This window comes from Stegostoma tigrinum, chromosome 10 (genome assembly GCF_030684315.1).
Source record: "Stegostoma tigrinum isolate sSteTig4 chromosome 10, sSteTig4.hap1, whole genome shotgun sequence".
NCBI classification, from domain to species: domain Eukaryota; kingdom Metazoa; phylum Chordata; class Chondrichthyes; order Orectolobiformes; family Stegostomatidae; genus Stegostoma; species Stegostoma tigrinum.
This window is the reverse complement of record NC_081363.1, coordinates 64,584,878-64,607,327: the sequence shown is the minus strand read 5'-3', so window position 1 is coordinate 64,607,327 and position 22,450 is coordinate 64,584,878. Positions and strand designations below refer to the sequence as shown.

Below are 22,450 nucleotides of genomic sequence, written 5' to 3'. Positions count from 1 at the left end.
ATGACTCTGCCTTTTGCATTGAGCAAATAAACTTGTCCAAAAGGCTTTAACAATGTATCTTACACTAGGTGTCATTTTTCTTTCATTGTTAATCCTCTTCACTCCATTCAGTTCAAGCCCACAACTAAAAAGTTTATATAAGGCCTCCTTAGCTATTTAACTAGCTGTTTAAAAATTCTTGTTCTGGAATAAGTTTGCATGTGTGCGTTAAGGAAGTAATTGGTGTAACTCTTTGACTTTTTTGCTTACTGCATTAACTTTTTTTAAAATTTGCACGTAGGGCCAGTCAGCATGGATGTGGTTCATTACTGTGAAAGATTTATCGAACTAATGATAGACTTGGAGGTAAGTAATTTCCATAGAGTCAGAGGATGTGTATAAAAATTCTTAAAAAGCTCATAGTTCACAAATCAAAATTGTCTTCTCCATTTGCTTCAAGTCCAACAAATAGATGTTGATTTGAACAATTGATTAAATATGTGTAAAATTGCAATTACAAACAAAATCTTTTTATTGCTGGTTAGTTTAAAGGAAGTGAGACCTGTTGTTCAATTGATATCATCTGTATTTTCTTAAAGGCACTCCTTCCAACTCGACGATGGTTCAGCACTGTACTGGATGATTCTCATTTAGTCACTCACTGCTATCTATCTAATCTGGTCCAAAGAGAGAAGGAGGGTCGACTTTTTTGCCAGGTGAGATGATGGCAGCACTTAATTAGTGCCACTTTTACTCATAGAAGAAGGTGAATAACTGCTGTCAGTGTTCCATCAGGCCTTCTGAAATCTGAACAACAAAGGCATGCAATGTATTCATGCTGCAGAGATGAGAGTTTGATAATTTTGTAATGACCACAGAATGAGAATTATCTCTGTGATATTGGAGGGACTGTTCAGTTTAAGCTCTGTTTCTCAATTTTTGGATAGAGATTGTCATTTGCAGAGGGATTTCTGGCCTCCTGTGGTTTAAGTATGATATGCAGAGTTGTGATACCTTGCTAAAGAATAGATCATTTCATTCTGTGCTTTATGCTTTTTTTTTATTGTTTTCCCAACCTTCAACTGCTAATCCACCCTTCAGGACTTTGTCTCTTATGATGCTTTGTCTGATTGGTCATTATTCAGCATGAGCTTAGATCAAAGTTATGCGTGCAGTTGTCTATTGGTCACATATATCGCATGAAAACCCAGGCAACTGATACCTATTGTAAAACCTGGAAGAACTGCAGATGCTGTAAATCAGGAACAAAAACGGAAATTGCTGGAAACGCTAAGCGAGTTTGGCAGCATCTGTGGAAATAAATCAGAGTTAATGTTTTGGATCAAGTGACCCTTCCTCAGATACCTATTGTACTTGTGTTGCACATTGGTTGGTTTGGCCATCTTGTGAATCTGGAACAGGGTCTGGAGATTAATATAGCTGTCACAGAGTAAGGACGCTGTCTTTTTTATCATATTTCTAGAAACTGTGGACTGCAGTGAGAGAGAATTTTTTTTATATAAGGCAGGAATTGGCCTGTGGTTGCATCGTTTCACGGCTAGGAACATGATATCTTTCCGTCTGATGTTTTTGTGACTGCTGGTGTTTGCAATGTGCGATGGTCACTAACCAAGGACTTGCTTACAAATGAAGCTGATTGATTGGTTCTTAGCTAGCTGAGCAGATTATAACTTGCTCCCAGTTCCAGTGCTGCAGGCACACCAGTGAGTTCATTTATTCTCCCCAACAGAAGCTGCCTGGTCTCTGCAGTAAAAAAAAACTTCAAGAAAATCATTCCTGCAGCTGTGGTTTGTGATTTTTAAGCGGTGAATCAGAGACATTCTAAAACTGAATCAGTCAAACCAGCAGAAGCTTCCAGCGGAAACAAAAACTGACCAAGAACTTGGTCAGCTGAAGAAAGATCATCTTCATGATCAGAAGCAAGAAGCAAAGACTACTGCAGTGCCTTTCCAGTTTTTCCTACCTCTGCTAATAATCTATTTTCATTGTTTGTCTGTGTATGTATAAGATGGAGTAATAAGAGGAATAGAGTTTTAATTAGTATTGTTATATGCCAGTGATTTATGTCTGCTTACCCATAACTATGACATAATTACTTACAATAAATAACAATTCTTGTTTTAGCACAGAAACCTGGCCCATGCTTTCTATCAACTTGGTCTGAAATTCTGTTAATTTGGACCACTCTCTGTACCTTTAAAAATAATGTTTAACATTTGGTACAACTCAAGGCACAGCAGAATTTGTGGCTGAGTTTATGGTGCATTACCACAGTGCATCATAACAGCAGTGGTGTGAACTTTAAATCCTTCCACCCCTGGCCTCTCAGTCTATGGTGCTCAAGATCAACTGCATGACTGTCAAAGACCAAAGCTTAGGCATCTCTGGCGTAGATGCTGCATGTTTGTAAGCTCTTGACCAACTAATATTCGCAGGTCAAGCTTTGTTTTGGCTGTCAGCTCTCAACTTCTCTTAAGGTTTAAGCGTTCACCTGTGTCATGTACCTTTTCGGTATAATCAGTTTAGTCACGTTAAATTGAAGGGTAACATTCTGTAATTTCAGAATATAAAGGGAAAAGTGCTTCAATTATTGTCCTCAGTAGCTAATGAACAATTGAAAATGTACAGCACATGAACAGGTCCTTTGGTCCTCCTTTCTTAAATATTTCAAAATAATGACCACTTAGAGAAAGCTAAGGTGGGAATTCATTGAAGTGCAAATTACATGTGCTTTAGTTCAGTCGCAGTTCATTAACTCCACGATTTAAATCTTGAGAGGGAAAAGTGTGGTAGGCGAAGTTTAGGTGCTCAACCTTCGAAAAATGTGTTACTTTTGTGTTGATTATCTCAGGTTTGCCATATGACTGCCTTTAGCTTGATGCCTTTAAAGACCTTTAAACTTGTTTCTTGGGTCCACTTGACACTGAGTTGGCTGCTAATTAATTTTTCATTGCATATTGACTCATTGAAATTGCATTCTGTAAGCAGTCACTTCTGGGTTTGTTAAAATGTTTAAGACATTTGAATTATCCATATCTATCTGTTTATTTGTAGCTGTTAGAAATGTTGAAGTTTTACACTGGCTTTGAAATTAATGATCAAACTGGAAATGCTTTGACTGAGAATGAGATGACTACAATCCACTATGATCGGATCACCTCTCTTCAGGTAACCAACAATAATAATTTATTTTGTAAAGCCTTCATTGCAAGATAGAATTTGTTGACAAAATGATACTGTAAATTCACATTTATGTTTATCACAAGACACCAAGATATTAATACTCTTAGTTATTCAGTAGTACAGAACCTGAGCGTTGCTGAACATTTAAGAGAGATTTTTATCTTGGGGTCATCAAGATAATTTGCAAGAATACCAATTCAAGGAGAAAACCAACATTTGTAATGCACGAGAGGAGAGTGCTGATTAGCTTCTGACTTGTAGATGCATTGCCATGGAGAATGCACCAATTAATGATTTCTGTAATTAGTTCTAATAAGTTCTGCACTCTAATCAATTAATTAAATGCTGTTTTCTTGACATAACAAAATGGCCACATCTGTGTGGGAGAGGCAGTGTTGAAATGTTAACTCTGTTTCTCTCTCCAGAAATACTGATATCTTTCTTTTTCTGCTTTCAATTTACCCCTGTTACTCTCATCCATGTTTTTTTCTCTCTCTCTCTCTCTCACTCACTCACTCACTCTCACTCATTCACTCACACTCTCTGTCTCTATCTCACACACACACACACACACACACACACACACACACTTTCTTTCTGTCTTTCTTTCTTTCTGTCTTTCTTTCTTTCTGTCTTTCTTTGTCTTTCTCGCTTGCGCTCTCTCTCTCTCTTGCACTGTCTCTTTTCTCTCTCCCCTCTGTTGGATCTACCCGTACCTTTCCGACTTACTTGCACTCCTTCTATTTTGGCCTCTTGAACTATCTGAATCACTCCTGCATTGACAGGCAAATAATACCTAACATTCTTGTGTTCACTCCTTAAACCATTCAAACAGCTCTTCAAAACACTTCATTAAACCTACTTCATTTTTGCCTGCAGTCCATTTATGTAGCTCAGTGTCAAACTTTGTTTGATAATATCCCTGTGAAGCCATTTGGAACATATGTTTTACCTTTAATACAGTAATAAGTTGATGAAGGAGACATAAATCAAAAATTTGACACCATTCCATTTTACCAAATATTTCAAATACTCAGACTGAACTTGCATTATTGTAAATGTTTAAATTCAGGACCTTTTTATTTAGAATATGATGTGATGGAATCAGAGTTCTAACGTGCTTCAAATAATAAAAAAAATTGTGATTTTTTTTAAAAATGCGACTTTAGGTGCTATAATGTTCAATGTAACATTGTTTCACTTAGCCCTAGTTGGGGTGGAGAGTCCGAAAACCATATGTAAAACTAGCCAAAAATACTAATGTATTAACATAGGTTTATTATATTATACATTTCCTCATATTTGTTTTTGAAATGATAATTTAGTCAAGTCTACACTGGAGCACATTTTGAGACAAAGCATTTGTTTCAAGAATAGGAATATTGTTTTTCACTTAATTAATTATTGGAATGTGACTTTCTGATTTCCATTGCAGAGAGCAGCATTTGCACACTTTCCAGAACTACATGATTTTGCTCTGTCTAATGTCGCAGCTGTTGATACACGAGAATCTTTAGTAAAACACTTTGGATCACTTAGGTAAATATTTATTTATTTATTCATCCAGTACTATTTCTGCGTGTTGTTGACTTCGCAAGCACTTAAGATATAGAGTGGACCCAGCCACTTTCTGTCAATGTTAATGTCCATGTGAGCTTCCTCCTAGCTTACATTGTCTCGTACTCTGAATGATACCCTCCGATACCTTTTTACATCTTTTGCTTCCCCATGAATCTCTGACATTTGCCTCAATCACTCCATTTGGTAGCAGAAGTCCCACAGTTTTTCAAAGTTAACTAACAGGTCCGTAAAGATTTAATTAACCTTTATGTTTTAAACTTCATCCTATTTTCCGTTTCTTTTTCCTTCTGAAAACTTCGAAGGACAACCTAATGAAGAGCCAAGCACACATTACTAAATTTGTTCTGTTTTCCATTTACAGTGCCAATACACTTCATAAAGTGGCATCAAATCTTTGTCTTTTGCCATCACTACCTGAGGCAGATAATACCTCTTACGAAAAGCTATTTCTTTTAGAAATGTTGGTAGGTATTGGAGTGGAAAGCACACATTAATTAACATAACAGTAGAGCATTTTCTCACAGGCAGAAGTTGTTAATAATTTAAAATTGCTTTTCTTAACATTGATAGGTGTCCCGACATGAACGCAGGACATCACAAATTCAACAATTAAATGAAATGCCACTTTACCCCACAGAAAAAATAATCTGGGACGAAAACATTGTACCAACAGAATATTACTCTGGAGAGGGTATGATCTCGCTAATGCTTGTAGGCAGTTTTCTTTCTTTGGATAATCTTGCAACCTCCTTGTATTGAAAATACTATGTAGGACATAATTTACAACTGTTTATTTTTCATTATGCCAGGATGCCTTGCATTACCTAAACTGAATTTACAATTTTTGACGCTTCATGACTACTTATTAAGAAATTTTAACCTCTTTCGCCTGGAATCCACGTATGAGATTAGACAGGACGTTGAGGATGCAATCAGTAGACTTAAGCCATGGTGAGAACAAATGTGCATGGTTATACCATTCTGTTCTTGCATGTGTTTTTTTTTCTGTCTACAGCCTTGCCTCCAATATAGGTTTCATGATTACTTTAAATGGTTAAGATGCATTGGGTAACATTTTTAAATCTAATTTGCATACATCAATCCAGCGCCACTTGTCTAACGTTTTACAAATGGCCAACTGTTGTAAATAAATGATACTGGTACAAGTAACTGATGACAAAGTGCACTGCAAGTGTAATGCTTACATCACATCAGATGTTAGATTTTCCAGTCCAATTGTGGAATGTTGCAATGCCCAGCCCACTTCAGACTTGATGTACAGAAGTTCACTTTAACAAATTCTTGAACAACTTAAGCTTTCTGTTTTCTCGTTTCTTTAAAGAATGTTATTGAAATTCATCTGATTAATATTTAACCTTTATGAAATAACACTGGCTGGAGTGCAATTAAAGCGTTTTTTTTTCCTTCTATAACTATTTCAGTTTTAAGATAGGTATTAATAACTCCACGTCCCAGGTAGACAAGGTGGTTAAGAAGGCAGATAATACACTTGCCTGCATTGCTCAGACCTTTGAGTACAGGAGTTGGGAAGTCATGTTGAGGTTGCATAGGACTCTTCTTGAGTACCTTGTCTTGTTCTGGTCTCCCTGTTATATCATTAAACCAATAGGGTTCAGAAAGGATTTACCTGGATGATTCCAGGAATAGAGGGATCGAGCTATCAAGATAGATTGGATATTCTTTCATTGAAGCAGAGCAGAGGAGGTTGAGGCGATACCTTATAAAATTATGAGGAGCATAGGTAAGGTGAATGGCAAAGGTCTTTTCCCCAAGTTGGAGTAGTTCAAAACTAAGAAATATTTTTAAGGTGGGAGGAGAAAGATTTTAAACAGTTAGACATTGGGGCAACATTTTTTTAACTCAGTGGTGTTGTAAATGGAATGAATGCCAGGTGGATGCAGGTATAGTTACAATGTTTAAAAAACTTTTGATAAATAATTGAACAGGAAAGGTTTGCAGGGATATGGGCCAGATGCAGGCAGGTGGGATTAGTTTGGTTTGGGAGCATGGTTGGCATGGACTAGTTGGACCGAAGAATCTGTTTCCATGCTGTATGACAATGTCCGAGTTTAAAATGATATGTACAATTTCTTTAGAAAAATATTTTTGGTGTTGCATTAGCTTTGGATCACAGTTTTTAAAAAAAGCTGTTTAATTCTTTATCTCCTGTCATCCTTTTAAAGTATATTTTGTAACACACAAGTGAGGAGGAGGAATTAACTTCCATCTCTTTGAAACCCCCTTTTTAGCACGCAGCTACCATAATTCAATCAATATGAGATTAACAAACTCAAGTAGCAAAATTACAAGGTTTTCCTGAGTGACAATGTGGAACCTTATTAATCTCAAAATAATAAGTGTCACATTAAATGCTCATGCAATAACTGGTGCTAAGTTAAAGAAAGACAAGAGAAGAGGGTTTCTAGTATAGGCATGAAGGTAAAGATGGGTTTCGAGTTTTATAGTTGTTTATTCGTCAGGGACTGACTTTGAGGTGTAAAGAGACAGGGGAATAGAGAGATCATTCCGGCATCTTGTTATCAGTTCATATTCCTTTTGCCCTCTCTGCTTTGCTGTTCAGAAGTTGTTGCCTCAGTTTCTAGCTCCAAGATTGTCAGCGACCAGTGTTGTAATTATTTGTTTTTATGGTTTTCAGGAAGAACTTCTCTAGATGCATAGCTGCCTGTTTTAATGCTTGTAAAGTTAACACTTAATTTTTCATACTTTTATATCCAGTTCATTTAAAACATTGACATCAAATATGAATATCGCAGCATTTATAAACCTTAGAGACACCACAAGAAAACCTTTTTTCCAGTTTTTATATTTCTGCAAAGTTGTTTTTCAAACTGCATTGAAGGAACAATTTGCTTGACCCCACTCCAATTTTGTCATCATCAGTGAATGCATCATAGATTAAGCCCCACATGCGTTACAGTCAAGTGAGGATGGGGAATCGGCTCACCTTTTGGTCCATCTCAATAAATATTTAATTTTTTTGGCATGTAACTATCACGTTGCAAATAAACATAATTAACTAGAAGCAAATAAAAGCTCCAAATTACAAGATTTGTTTGAATGAAAAAGGAATTTGGTTACGTAGTACTCCCCAAAAAAAGTAAAAATGCGACATCAAATATGCACAAATGCCATTAAGTTTAGAAAGAAGGGCAAAGGGTGCCTAGTACAGACAAAAGGATAAAGCCAATTTCAGTTTGAAGTTCTAAGAGTCTTTGAGTTGTAAGAACAACCTGAGTCATGACTGTTATTTCAGCAGTTGAAATGCTTGCACAGGTCTCTTTTGAGTTCTTGGTGAATATTAGCTGTTTCAAGTTGCTTTTTCACCTGGCACTGACTTGGAAGCATCTTGTCATCAGTTTGTGTTTTTTTTTGCACTCTGCCGCTCAAAAGCTGTCACCTGATGTCTTTTTTTGGATTGTGGCATCATAGTATATTCAAGCTGGAGTAAGTAGGCAACTTTTATTCTGGTGTGTACCTTTTCAGAAAGGTGCAAATTAACAAGGGACTTGAGATCTGAATTTCCATATCTTTTTATCATGATTTCTGCTCAGGTTGCTCTTCCTTTATTGATGGTTTCATGAGCTTGACTCAACCTGGTCAGGTAATGTCAGCAGCTATTTTAGGTTAGTAGTTGTCCTCTTAAAAGTCCCTTTGCTGCATGATGGTCTCAGACATTAAAAGTATTTGATGAAAGTTGAATTGAAATGGCCTTTTTACCATTATCACCAGAAAATTCTTACTGTTCTGAAATTAATCTGGGAATGCAATACTTAAGTCACTTTGCTTGCTCTTTGTTACCAAACTGAATCCAATTTTAACCATTTTAAGTTGGAAAATAATTTTACGGGATTATTTTGTTACAATGCTGGGTGAGATAATTTACTTAACAGTATTTTGCTTGAATCATTAATTTGTTTAATATCTTCTTAGGCAGGGCGAGTATGGAGGAGTTGTATTTGGTGGCTGGGCTCGAATGGCTCAGCCTATCGTCACTTTCTCCATTGTCGAAGTAGCAAAACCCAATATTGGTCAGAACTGGCCAGCAAGAGTCCGTGCGGATGTGACCATCAACCTCAATGTTCGCTCTCAAATCAGAGAGGAATGGGAAGGTAACTCCGTGTTTGCGTCATTTTGCAGTGGCTACAAAGTGTATTATTTCCTGTTTTGCAGGATATTGTAAATTGTCCAAATGCTGAAACATTGTGTTGAATCACCCACAGAAAGAGAAAAGAAGTAGAAAACCTGAAATTGTGACCCCAGTACATCAAAAAAAGCTTGTACTTGTTTAACTAATTATATGTTATAATATATCTCATCTGGTTTTGGCTAGACTTGTATAATTAAAATAATTTACATTGAAAGGATAAATCCTCTCCTTGTTCCAAATAGTCACTGTTTGTGTTGTTTGTTTGGTCAGCGAAAAGAGCAGGATTGTGCATATTTTTACTGTTTTCTGCCTTTACATATTGCATTTTCAATTTTGTAGCACTTCGCAAACATGATGTGTGCTTCCTTATAACTGTTCGACCAGTATTGGCTTATGGCACAAAGTTTGATCGAAAGCAGCCATTCGCAGAGCAGTATGGGCTTGTGTTTGTGCGAGGATGTGAAATTCAAGGCATGCTGGATGAGAAAGGACGGGTCATTGAAGATGGTACTTTTTTATGTTTCTCATTGAAGATTTAAAAAAAAATTAGAATGAGTGCATGTGTATCTAGAACACAAATACTAAGCCATGCATTGTATCTGTTTGGTTCACTCATGTGCATTTTCACATTTGAGTCAAGCGAGCTGTGGGTTCCAGGACCACGTGCACAGGATCTGGCTTGATATTTTGTTACAATTACTCGGATTGCTAAATTCATGGAGATGTATTGGATGAGAAGTTGAACAGCAGCAGTATGTCTGTTTAGGTAAATCTAAAAGATTCCATGGCGTGCCTCAGAGCAGAGAAGGACATTTCTCCCAATGTATTGGTGAATTAACCATCCATTCTCAGTAAAAGAAATTACTTAACTAGTTATTTCTTGTTTGTTGAAGCTTGCTGCATGCATATTGTCACATTTGTCTTAAAATAAATGACTTACAACTCAAAAAGTTGTGAATTACTTTGCAATGCCCTGAACTTGTGAAAGGACTTGTTGAGGTTCTCTACTGAGTATGCATATACATAACACTAAAAATATATCACTGTTTACCTCCTGGAACTTATAATGGTCACTTTTGTCTTTTCATAGGTCCTGAGCCTAAACCAAAGCTGAAGGGAGATTCACGAACCTACCGAGTATGGTTGGATCCCAACCAGTATCAGCAGGACATGAGCTTCTCCATTCAGAGTGGAGCGGAAGATGTCTATGAGACCTTCAATATTATCATGAGAAGAAAACCCAAGGAAAATAATTTTAAGGTGGTCATAATGCAATTTTCCATAATTCTGCTTCACACAATTAGGTTAGATTAGATTAGATTCCCTACAGTGTGGAAACAGGCCCTTCAGCCCAACAAGTCCACACCGACCCTTGGAGCATCCCACCCAGACATAACCCCCTATAACCCACACACCCCTGAACACTATGGGCAATTTAGCGTGGCCGATCCACCTAGCCTGCACATCTTTGGACAGTGGGAGGAAACTGGAGCATCCAGAGGAAACCCATGCAGACGTGGGGAGAATGTCCGAACTCCACGCAGACAGTTACCCGAGGCCGGAATCGAACCTGGGCCCTGGCGCAGTGAGGCTGCAGTGTTAACCACTGAGCCACCGTGCTGCAATTTTAGCAAATTAATTATTCATTATGAGCAGAAAGAATATTACAGAATTAGTTATCCAGAGAATGAGAATTTAGAGTTCATCATTGCAGTTTGATCATTTTAATTCCATTTAAAAACTCTTTTATAAGTCAAACCTTTGCCACAAATTTGCCATATTATTCACAAAACTCACCCAGGTAACCAATATCCTTTTAGAGAATACCTTACTCAATTTGGCCTATGTGACTCCAGTGTTATACTAAGAAGCCACCAACAGTTCAAGAACAAGTTGAAGAACAAAAAAAAATTCTTGAGACAGTTAGAGATGCTCAATAAATGGTAGCCCTGCCAGAAGCTGCCACATTCTAAGGATGAATGAAAAAAATAGTCACACCATTTCCTCCCTGGAATTCATATTGTCTAAATATAGTGCAGTTTATGGTTTGAGTTAATTTGCAATACAGCTGTGTATGTTTATGAAAACACAGTAATCTTTTTGCTTTGGACCTTAAATTTAAAACTATGATGTACCTGTTTAGAGTTCTTAACCATGTTGACATTTAATGGTCATGAACGGCCAAAGGTTATCTCTTTTTAATGCTGCTGAAGTCTCCATGCTGATTAACTTTACTCGTGACACATGGATGTCAGTTTTTATAATTCATATATTCATTCTAAATTAGACTGGAGACTAATGGCATATGGAATCTTGGTTCTGTTGATTATTTTATTTAAAACACATTATGTCAAAGACCTCAGGGCATAATTACCAGAATGGCCCCTTCAAAACTACTCAAACAAAATGCTGTAGCTGCTGGTAATTGAAATAAAAGCAGAAAATATTGAGCAGCTCTGGCACCAGCTGTGGAAAAACTAATGATCAATTCAGGTTTGATGACACTTTATTAAAGTTCAATTGAAAGGTCATTGACCTAAAATGTTAACTCAGGTTCTTTTTCCACAAATGCTGCCTGACCTGAGTGTTTGCAGCATTTTCCATTTCCATTCCGCAATAGCAGACTGACGGTGTTTTCTGCAACAACTGACCTGCGTGCACTCCCCGCGTCCCCCCCATACTTTGAACTTTTTAAAGAGTAATGCCAGTGTCAAAGTACCATGGTCTGTGGAATTTCTTTGTAATTCCCATGTTTTATGAATATCTGCACATTTGACAGCTTTTCCCAATCATGCTATGTATGTTGAATTGATGGCTTGTTTTATGATCCTGGATATTATTGCTATCCAAATCAGATCCCAGTCTGAAATCTGACTTGAGAGATTATAATTTCTTTCTGTTTTAGTTATGTTTTCCAGTGAACCATAACTAGCAATGTTGCATTTTTAGTTCTAACTATAAAATAGAAATTTATTACACCAAAGAAATGAATTTAGAATGGAATAAACTAAAATAGATGCATTGAATCCCTACAGTGCAGAAACAGGTCATTTGGCCCAACAAATCCACACCGACTCTCCAAAGAGCAACTGTTCAGACTTGCCCCCACCCAATCCCTGTAATCCTCATAATCCTCATAATCCACATAACCTGCATGTTCCTGGACACTATGGGCAATTTCACACATCCGATCCACCTAACCTACACATTCTTTGGACTGTGGGAGGAAACTCACACAGACATGGGAAGAATGTGCAAAACAAACACGCACACGCGCACACACACACACACACACACACAGTCACACTTCTAGGCAATACTTGTGCAAAATGTAGGATAGGTGTTGGACATCATGTTGTGGCTGTATAGGACATTGGTAAGACCTCTTTTGGAGTGCTGGCAACAGTTTCGGTCATCCTGCTGTAGAAATTAAATTATGTTGGCATTAAGTATTAAATTAGAAAAGGTGCAGAAAAGATTTGCAAGAACGTTACCAGGACTGGAGGATTTGTGTTATAAAGAAAGGTTAAGTAGGCTAGGAGATTTTTCCCTGAACCGTACAAGATTGAGGGTTGAGCTTATAGATGTTTATAAAATTATGAGAGGCATAAATAATGTGAATAGCAAAGGTCTGCTCCCTAGCGTGGGGAGTTCAAAACTGGAGGGCTCAGTTTAAAATGAGAAGGAAATGTTTGAAAGGGTCCTGAGGGGCATTTTTTTCCCCCCACACACTATGGTGCATATATGGAATGAATTGCAAGAAATAGTAATAGGGGCAGGTACAGTTACAACAATTAAAAGACATTTGGACAGGTGTATGAATAAGAAATGTTTAGAGAGATATGAGCCATATGCAGGAAAATGGGACTATATTAGTTTGGAAAACCCGGTCGGCATGGACGAGTTAGATGTGAGAGTCTGATTCCATTCAGTATGACTCTGACTAAAGTTGTCAAACTGAAACCCAGAAGCTTTCTTTCAAGGTATAGGTGTCTCCCCAAACTTAAAAAAAATTATTCCAGAGTCTCTTATCTGAAACCCAAATGCAATACATAGTTTACTTTGCTCATTTGTAAACTCCCAACATGAATAAAACATTGATATTACCCGGAAATCTCTTTCGAATATTGATTTAAAAGAAATCACCACAGCTACAGAACTACCTGCAAGTTCATCATTGCACTCCAGACCACCCCCCGCCCACACACGCCCACACACGCCCACACACGCCCACACACGCCCACACACGCCCACACACGCACACACACGCACACACAATCATAAGATGTGGAATTGGGCCGTTCGATCCATTGAATCCGCTGATATGTTTCTCATCCACACTTTCATGCCTTCTACCTGTAACGTTTGATCCCCTTACTAATCAAGAATCTATCCATCTCTGTCTTAAATACACTTAATGATTTTGCCTTCACAGACTTCAGTAGCACTGAGCTCTATGGATTCACTAACCTTGGATTGAAAAAGTACTTCCTCAGCTATGTTCTGTAGGGCCATCGTTCACTCTGAGGCTGTGCCCTTCTGTCCTTCTTTCTCCTTATAGTGGAAGCAGCATCTTCACACCCACTCTACGCAAGTCTTTCTTTATTCTATAAGTTTCAATCAGAATTCTGACCCTTCTAAACTCCAAGTACAGATCCAGAGTCCTTAACCACTCTTCATATGACAAGCCCTTATAAGCCTCCTCGGAACCATCTCTAAGGCCAGCACATTCATCCTTAAATATGTGACCCAAAAACCACTTACAATATTCCAAATGTGGTTTGACCAGTTCTCAAACAAGCTTAGCAGTATAGCTTTGCTGTTGTATTCTCGCGCTCACAAAATGGATGTTGACATTGCATTGTCCTTTCTAACTGTAAACTAAACCCGCTAACCGTAAGAGAAATCTGAACTAAGACTCTTAAACCCTTTTGCCGCTAATATAACATTCAAAAATACAGAACTAATGATCTTCATATGTTTTAGACACATTATGTCACATTAAAAACAGCAGTGATTTCGTCTATAACTCTCTCTTTTAAGTAAGAATTTTATTGTATTCTACCATACTTGACTGCTGTAACTTTCATTTTGAGTGACCATTTTCAAATTTCAAATCCTCAGGCAGTGCTCGAGACCATCCGCAATCTAATGAATACAGAGTGTGTAGTCCCTGACTGGCTTCATGATATAATACTCGGATATGGAGACCCTGGAAGTGCTCATTATTCTAAAATGCCAAATCAGATTTCCAAACTAGATTTTAATGATACCTTTCTCTCTACTGAGCACCTGAAAGCTAGTTTTCCTGGGTGTACTATTAAAACAACGGTTGAGAACTCTGCTCTGCAAAAGCCTCCCTTCAGGTAAGAATTTATATTGACATCTGCAAACTTTAATCCGTTTTTTTTCTCAGTTCAAAAATATATTCATGTAATTGAGTATTGTAGTACCTTTTTAGAAAGATGCATCCTGCATTCAATGTCATCTTGTTTATAGTGTTGTACAGTGTAATGCAGAATACAGTAAAACAGTGTTAATGGAAAAATGAAAATTATTTTGGTTAATGAGAAAAATGTGTAATAATTTTGTCATCACTATTATGAGCATTCCTCCCCACCCTAAACTTTAGGATCACGTTCCCCTTGCAGCTTGGAAAAGGGAAAAAACGAAAAGGGGAAAATGATGATGGAGAGAAGGAAGCGACTACAACTTTAATTGTTGAACCTCATGTGATTCCAAACAGAGGACCTTACCCGTATAACCAGCCAAAGAGGTAATGACAGAAGAGTTTCCTAATAATTTAGTGATTTGTCTGTTCATTCAATTGTCCTATTTTAGTTTCTAACCTGTTACATTTCATGGCCCCTGCAGTTCATGTTCAACCATTGGCAAGTACCATTTACAGGGAAAAATGTCATTGACTCGACATCCTGCCACCTTTGATTTTCCCAAAAGCAGCCAATTAAGGAGAAAAGGATGGGCTCGCTTTCCTGTTAAGTATGCCTGAGCTAGCAGTTGATGCTGGTTGGCCAAGAGAAGGTTGTCCAATTTGAAAGCAACAGCAAGATGAACTTATGTTTAATTGAGGGAGAGCAGGCTCCACAAAGGAGCTGCCCTGTCTCCAACTTGTACAAATTTTTAATTTAAAAAAAAGGCATTCATAGCCAGGCCACTATTCTGAAGGAAGAGTCTTAAAATTTCACGCCCACCCCAATAATTCAACCACTGTGTCAACCAATTACCAGGAGGTGGACAATTGTGAACTGAGAGGATCTGAATTTGTGTCACAATGAAGAAGCCACGTACTTTGTATGTGTCTATGCTCACTCTAAGCATGAGATGCACTGAGCTGCTAAATAAATAATTCTGTAATGATATGATGCATTGGTATTGTTTAGATCTGAATAGAAGGACTGGATAAAAAGACCCTTATTTTCATACGTTGCTTTCAGACATTATAAAAAAACTTGAAATCCTTCACATCAAAAGACCTGACTCGAGGTAATGGGTCAAACAGGATCAACATACTGATTACCACGTATCTCTTCCCCACCCCACACCTGACAAATCAGTACAAATCCTATTGAACACCACTTGGAGGAAGCAGTGAAACTGGGGTCTTCACTGTCCATCACAAAGAATAGCTTAGCAGCACCACTACTGATGTATTTGATAGTATCCTGAGTGACATCATTGGGAGACTTGTTCTACAGCACTTGGTGAAGGAACCAACAAGAGGGAAGGACATACTTGTCCTCGCCCTCACCATTTTTACTGCCATAAAGGCACCTGCCCGTGGCAATTTAAGTAAAGGCCCACTGTCACACTGAAGATACTCTCCTGCCTATTCTGTGGCAGTATCACTTTGTTAAATAAGATAGACTTTGTACAGATCCAGCAACTTGACTGGTATCCATGAGGAGCTGGGGGCCATCAGCGGAATTCTACTCTAATGCAATCTGCAAACTCGTACCCTGGTGTGATACCCACTGTACCATTACCATCAAGGCAGACGCTCAACCCTGGTTGGATGAAGAGTGCAGAAAAGCATGGCAGGAGCAGCATCATGCATACCTAAAAAGGAGGCATCTGCCTGTGAACCTACAACACAGTACTAATGTATGCCAAACTGCATATGCAACGTGTATTAGACAGTATTAGGCGTGAGTGATTTTATAACCAGTGGATCAGATCTAAGGTCCAGTCCTGTCATGTTTAGTCATAAATGGTGGGGGACAATAAAACAGCTCCTTGGAGGAGGAGGCACCACAAAAATCACCATCCCCAATGGTTGGGTAACGCGGAACATCAGTGTAAAAGATAAGGCTGAAACATTTGCAAAATCTTCAGCCAGAAGTGTAGCATAGATGATCCATCTCAGCCCCCTCCAGAGGTCCCCAGCAACTCAAATGCCAATCTTCGTGATAAATTGATTCACTCTGTTTCAAATCAAGAATGGCTGAAAGCAATGGATAAGCAAAGTGTGTGAGCCCTGACATTCAAACAACAGTGTTGAAGACTTGTGCTCCAGAACTTGTCACACTCCGAGCCAAGTTGTTCCAATACAGTTACCACACTGGCACCTAACTGACAATGTAGAAAATTGCTCAGGTATGTCTTGTCCACAAAAAGCAGGACACATCCGACCCAGTTAATTACTGCCCCTTCAGTCTACTCTTGATCATCAGTAAAGTGATGGAAGCTGCCATCAACAGTGCTGTTACTCGTATAATACTTTCTCAGCAACAATCTGCTCACAGACATTCAGTTTGAGTTTCAAATTCATTAGGCCTCTCAGCTGCTGTGTCATTATAGCCTTGGTTCAAACATGGACAAAAGCACTAAACTCCAGAGATAAGGCACAAGTGACCTTGACACGAAGGCTGCTTTTGATCAACTGTGGCATCAAGGAGTCCTAACAAAGCAAGAGTCAATGGCTTTGAGGAAAAGCCCTCCGTTGGTTGGAGTTGCACCTGACACAGAGAAAGTTGGCTATGTTTATTTGAGTTCGTCTCAGTTCCAGGATATCGCTCCATGTTCTCCTCAGGGCAGTGTCTAGGCCCAGCCATCTTCAGCTGCTTCATCAAGAACCTTCCCTGCATCGTAAGGTCAGATATAGGGATGTTTGCTGATGGCTGGTATTGGACGTGGTGCAATCATGGCCTCCCCAGGTAATGAGATAGTTGATTTACAAGTGCAGCAAGACCCGGACAGCATCTAGGCTTGGGCTAACAGATGGCAAGAAAGATTCACGCCACACATGTGCCAGGCAATAACCATTCCATCAAGAGAAAAATCTAACCATTCAGTGGCATTACCATTGCTGAATCTGCTGTTAGCATTCTGGGGATATAGTAATAATTGTGGTGGCTACAAAGCATGTCAGAAGCTAAGAATCTTGTGACAAGTAACTATGCTCCAAACTACCAGAAGCCTGGCCACCATCTACAAAGCAGATGTCAACAGTGTGATGGAATACTACGCACTTAGATGGATGAGTGCAATTTCAACAACAGTTAAGAAGTTTTACAGCATTCAGGACAAAGCAGCTGAATTGGTTGGCACCATAATTGATAAACAATCACTCTTAACACCCCTCACACACAGTAGCAGCAGTGTGTGCTGTCTGCTAGATACATTTCAGAATTTCACCAAAACCCCTTAGCACCTTCCATAGCCACTACCATCTCCAAGGACAAGGGTAGCAGTTACGTGAGTTCAGCTCCAAGCCACTCACCATCCTGACTTGTAAATGTTTGACAGTTTTTCTCGGTGTTCCTCCCGACCTGCATTGGGGAATTACTGACACCAAATGGGCTGCAGTGATTCGTGCAGTCCCCTCACAATCGACTTCTCAAGGGCAACTAGGGATGGGCAATAAATACTAGCCCAGTCAGGAGCGCACATCCTATGAAAAGAATTTTCAAAAGTTGTGCAGTTACTATTAGTTAGATAAATTCTGTTATTTTTGTATTAAACCAGGAATCAGGTGAATAACTACTTGATCTGTTTTTAATGTGTTTGTTTCGGGTTAAATTTTGGGTACCAAGTATTTCATGTAGTTTCTAAATGTACATTTAAGTATTTTATAGTTGGTGCTGCTTTAGGCGTTTTTGTATAAGTGTGTTCCTTAATACTTTAAGAAAAAACCGTATCCTACATAAAATTTAAGTAGTCTTTAACCACGCTAACAGGTTCCATCTATACTCTTACCAGACTATGATAGTATACAGTCATGCTTCAGGTTGTGCCTGACTGGTGACTAAACTCGGAGTGAATACCCTGGCCACCTCCCAGGACAAGGTCACATCCCTGTTTAAGGTCACCCAATACTTTGGACAAATGGAATTTACCTTATCAGCATTCAGCTGTAGTAAGCAACCCAAGCCATGAGAGTGGAAGGAAACATTTCAGACAGTTGAGTTTTAAAAATAGGTTTTATTAATAACTGAGGTAGCATTAGCAAAGAAGCAGCAGCATGATGGCTTGAAAAGCAAATTAAACCTCATTTTATGATGAGTCATTATCATAAAGTAGGATGTGCTGAAATGTAGATGAGGTATTCATCAGAGTTATGAGCCTTTAATTTTGGGCATTAATTTGAAATTCAGAAGAATGCTTTTTTTTTCTCTTGACATGTTGTTTATTCTCATGTGGGTTTTAATTCCAGAAACACGATTCAATTCACACCAACACAGATAGAAGCAATTCGGGCTGGTATGCAGCCAGGGCTAACAATGGTAAGAACATAACGAAATGTTTAGCTTTTGTTCCCTCTTCTTGCTCATTTTTGCAAGTATTTATTTGACTGCGTTTAATGCAACAAAAATAAAATACTCCAAATGCTGGAAATTTAAAATAAAAACAAAAGATGCTGAAAATACCCTGTAGGTCAGGGAGGATCTACAGGAAGTGTTTTAACTGACTGACTGACTGTTTCCCCACATTTTTCTTTGTTACTGATTTCTGTGTTTTAGGTAGTAGGCCCACCAGGTACAGGAAAAACTGATGTGGCTGTACAGATAATTTCTAACCTGTATCACAACTTTCCAGAGCAGAGGACTCTCATTGTGACACATTCTAACCAGGTATGTGAACAATAAGTATTTTCAATGATCTATTACATAGAACAAGATCCAGTCAGGCTGACTATAATGTTTACGAATAAAAACATAAATTAGTGGAAAAGCACAGCAGGTCTGGCAGCATCTGTGAAGGAAATATCAGAGTTAACTTTACTCAGAACTGAGCAAGTTCCGAGGAAAAATCATCGGACCAGAAATGTTAACTGATTTTTTTTTTCTTCACAGATGCTACCAGACCTGCTGTGCTTTTTCACTAACTTCTATTTTTGTTCCTGATTTACAGCATTCTCAGTTCTTTTGGTTTTTACGATGTAAGTTTATGTTGTGTGTAACATAGATCTCAGTGAAACTAGAGATACTGATGATATGTAGAATGCCCTGAGAATGTGAATGATCACTCCGGAAGAGAAGTATTAATTTGTGATTAGCTTTGGATTTAACTTGCTGGATCAATGTTGATTTCATTAAAAATAGCGATTTTAATTTTTTTTGATTAGAAGAGGTGCAAGGACTGTTTGAATACATGTCCTTGTGGGAATACACACAAGAACGTTTTTTTCATTTTGACCATCAAGTGTCAACATTCATAGACCCTAAATCAAGAATAACACAATCAGGCTAAGTAAAGAGTATCCTGTTGTCCCTAACTAACATGCCTGACCTTACTGTCAAAAGACGACCCTTCACTTATAAGCGTGATCATTATTCTTAATAAAAAATATCAACTTTTCCTATGACTTTACTAAGTGAAGATGTCAGCTCATAAAATTTGAGTTATTTTTGTGAATCGGGAAATTTCTAGAGAACACTGGTCAGGCCTGTGTTTATGTGTGACCTTTGTGACCAACAATGCAAAGAAGCTGTCATCAACCTAGATTGATCCAAAAATAGTATTCAGACAGAATGTGACAGCACTCACTGCAGTTTGCAGTATTTAATACTTTTTTAAAATGTCTTGAAGTTAGTTTGATTGTTAGAAGCTAAGATTTTCATTAGTATTCAATGCAACAAAATACTTATTTTATATATTCTGACCTTTCCTGCTCATGTTCTGAACAGTTCTTTGAAATTAGTACCCAAGCAATAGTTAGCACACTTCTGTTACACTTGTTATAGTTTTACATTGCCAAACGTGCTGATTAATGACTACTGTCTGTGTTATATGACATGTTTCTTTTCAAACTGTATAGAAGTGAAGGTTCATTGTAGACACAACTCATTATGGCAAAGTTTGTCTCATCCCTAAAGTTCCTTTTGATAATATTTGTTTAAAATCCTGAGATTGGTATTTCATTTCCACTGTTTAATATAATTTATATCTTATACAGAGTCTTGTAGAGTAATATTATTGAGTTTTTTTTAAATTCTTCATTGAGCTTGCCTGTTTGTTTTTAAAATCCTGATTTGGTATAGGTACTATTTTCTATTACATTGATTGATTGGTCTAAGCTGTTCTTGGGAAATATATCTGTGGCTGGAATGTTAATTGATCAGAGAGACTCAGTCTGCATTGCAGCTATACTTCTGTGGGGTAAACTCCCATGTAGCAACTACATTGTTGACAATAAGACATTTAAGAATGCAGGATGTACTGCCACTGATTTGAATAAATTTGTGTGGGCAGTGATATTTCAGAGCAGATACTAAATCAAGCAATCATTTTTCTGGAGTAATTTTACAGTGGAGTCAAAAATATTGGCCCAGATTTTCTGGGGAGTGGCAATCTGAAGCTGTTTATGGTAAAAATGCACTCTGTATTTTTGACAAGCAATTCTAATCAGGGCTAATTCAGAAATGCAGAACATAGTTTAAATCTGATAGGTCCTTGTTGTGCAACATAGTCAGGGGAAGTCAAACTATGCCCCCCTCTATCACAACATTTGTTTCCTATGTTGTGATTTAAAAGATAATGTATGGCTTAGAAAGGGTGGACGCTGGGAAGTTGTTTCCATTAGGCAGGGAGACTAGGACCTGTGGGCACAGCCTTAAAATTAGAGGGGGTAAATTTAAAATGGAAATGAGGAGACATTTCTTCAGCCAGAGAGTGGTGGGCTTGTGGAATTCATTGCCACGGAGTGCAGTGGAGGCCGGGACATTAGATGCTTTCAAGGCAGAGATCGACAAATTCTTGATCTCATGAGGAATCAAGGGCTACAGGGAGAGTGCAGGGAAATGGAGTTGAAATGCCCATCAGCCATGATTTAAATGGTGGAGTGGACTCGATGGGCTGAATGGCCTTACTTCCACTCCTATGTCTTATGGTCTTATGGTCTAAACGTTTGGTAGCATAGGCAGCCACTTTGACAGCTCCTGTGAAAGGCTAAGTGCATAAGGTAAGTACGAGGGTAGGGCACTGGTTGAGTCGGGTGCAAGATGGGATAGGGCTAGGGAAGTGTTAGCGTGGGTAAAGCTAACACTCCCTCTAAACTGCATGCGGTTGTACACAGCAGCGCTGCTGTTCCATGGGCAGGAGTTGACTGCTTGATCTGGAAGTTGCTAGCATGCACTGGCCTTGCGGGGGGATCTATGCAGCTGGTAAGATAGTTGGAAGGGATGCTGGATAGGGGATATCATGTCCAGTGAGGAGTTGGAGGGGAGTGTGTTGTCATATCCTGTGGAGGCAGGGCATGTTGTGAGGAGGAGAATAGGTTTTAAAGGTAGAAGATGGAGGGAGGAGAGGAAATCTTAGGTGGAAGGGGGTTACTATCGAATCAGGTGCACTTTGGGGATATGAATGTTCAGTTGAAGGTGTGGGTCCGTTTATTAGTTATACTGGAGTTTGACTAACTTTTTAACTGTGTCTTACTTTTCATGGGTAACTATTTACGTAACTGCAGCTGACCCTCCTGAATTCTCCAATTTACATCAATACTTTCAGTGGGTTCCAAGCATAGAAGAATTTTTTAGTGGATTTTTCAATGTCCCAAGCGATTGCCTCAGAGCCTGCTACATCAGGATTCCACAGAGTCCTGGCATGCAATTCCCAGTAATGCTGCAGAAACGACTATCTGGCTGTTGAAAAATCTGGGGCAATATTAAGGATGCTGTTTGTAATTATTTTTATTATGTACTACTGCCACAGTTACCTTTTGATGGTGCAAAAATAACTTTAATTTCAAGAAGTGAAATGTGTCTGTTACCAGTACCTTGCATTTCCTGTTCCATTGATCGTTTAGCATTCCACATATTCGGTACAATTTGAGGAACACTGTACATTCATTCATAATCAAAATGAAAAGACAACACAAAGTAGAACCAGTTTAAGTCCAACTTGATGTCCACAACATGGTTCTTGATATTTGGGTTATTTTAACGTACAATATTACACAGTCAGTCTTTTCATTTACTATTGATAAACAGCCTGACTATGGGGAGTGCAACAAATTTGTAGCGTAAAACATCTCTGTCA

General features: G+C 38.4%; 1 protein-coding gene across 7 annotated transcripts in view; it reads left to right on the top strand.

Moving 5' to 3' along the window:
* The window catches only part of aqr (aquarius intron-binding spliceosomal factor), a 75,502-nt gene that overhangs the window by 31,667 nt on the left and 21,385 nt on the right, over positions 1 to 22,450 (top strand). For all 7 annotated transcript variants that reach the window (XM_048537386.2, XM_048537385.1, XM_048537384.1 and 4 more), the window contains 14 exons: positions 281 to 345; positions 579 to 695; positions 3,055 to 3,168; positions 4,619 to 4,722; positions 5,126 to 5,228; positions 5,335 to 5,455; positions 5,574 to 5,715; positions 8,737 to 8,915; positions 9,293 to 9,460; positions 10,044 to 10,213; positions 14,078 to 14,319; positions 14,586 to 14,729; positions 18,627 to 18,696; positions 18,934 to 19,044. In XM_048537386.2, coding sequence (XP_048393343.1) covers positions 281 to 345; positions 579 to 695; positions 3,055 to 3,168; positions 4,619 to 4,722; positions 5,126 to 5,228; positions 5,335 to 5,455; positions 5,574 to 5,715; positions 8,737 to 8,915; positions 9,293 to 9,460; positions 10,044 to 10,213; positions 14,078 to 14,319; positions 14,586 to 14,729; positions 18,627 to 18,696; positions 18,934 to 19,044 — 1,850 coding nt within the window. The remainder of the gene's footprint in view (positions 1 to 280; positions 346 to 578; positions 696 to 3,054; positions 3,169 to 4,618; positions 4,723 to 5,125; positions 5,229 to 5,334; positions 5,456 to 5,573; positions 5,716 to 8,736; positions 8,916 to 9,292; positions 9,461 to 10,043; positions 10,214 to 14,077; positions 14,320 to 14,585; positions 14,730 to 18,626; positions 18,697 to 18,933; positions 19,045 to 22,450) is intronic.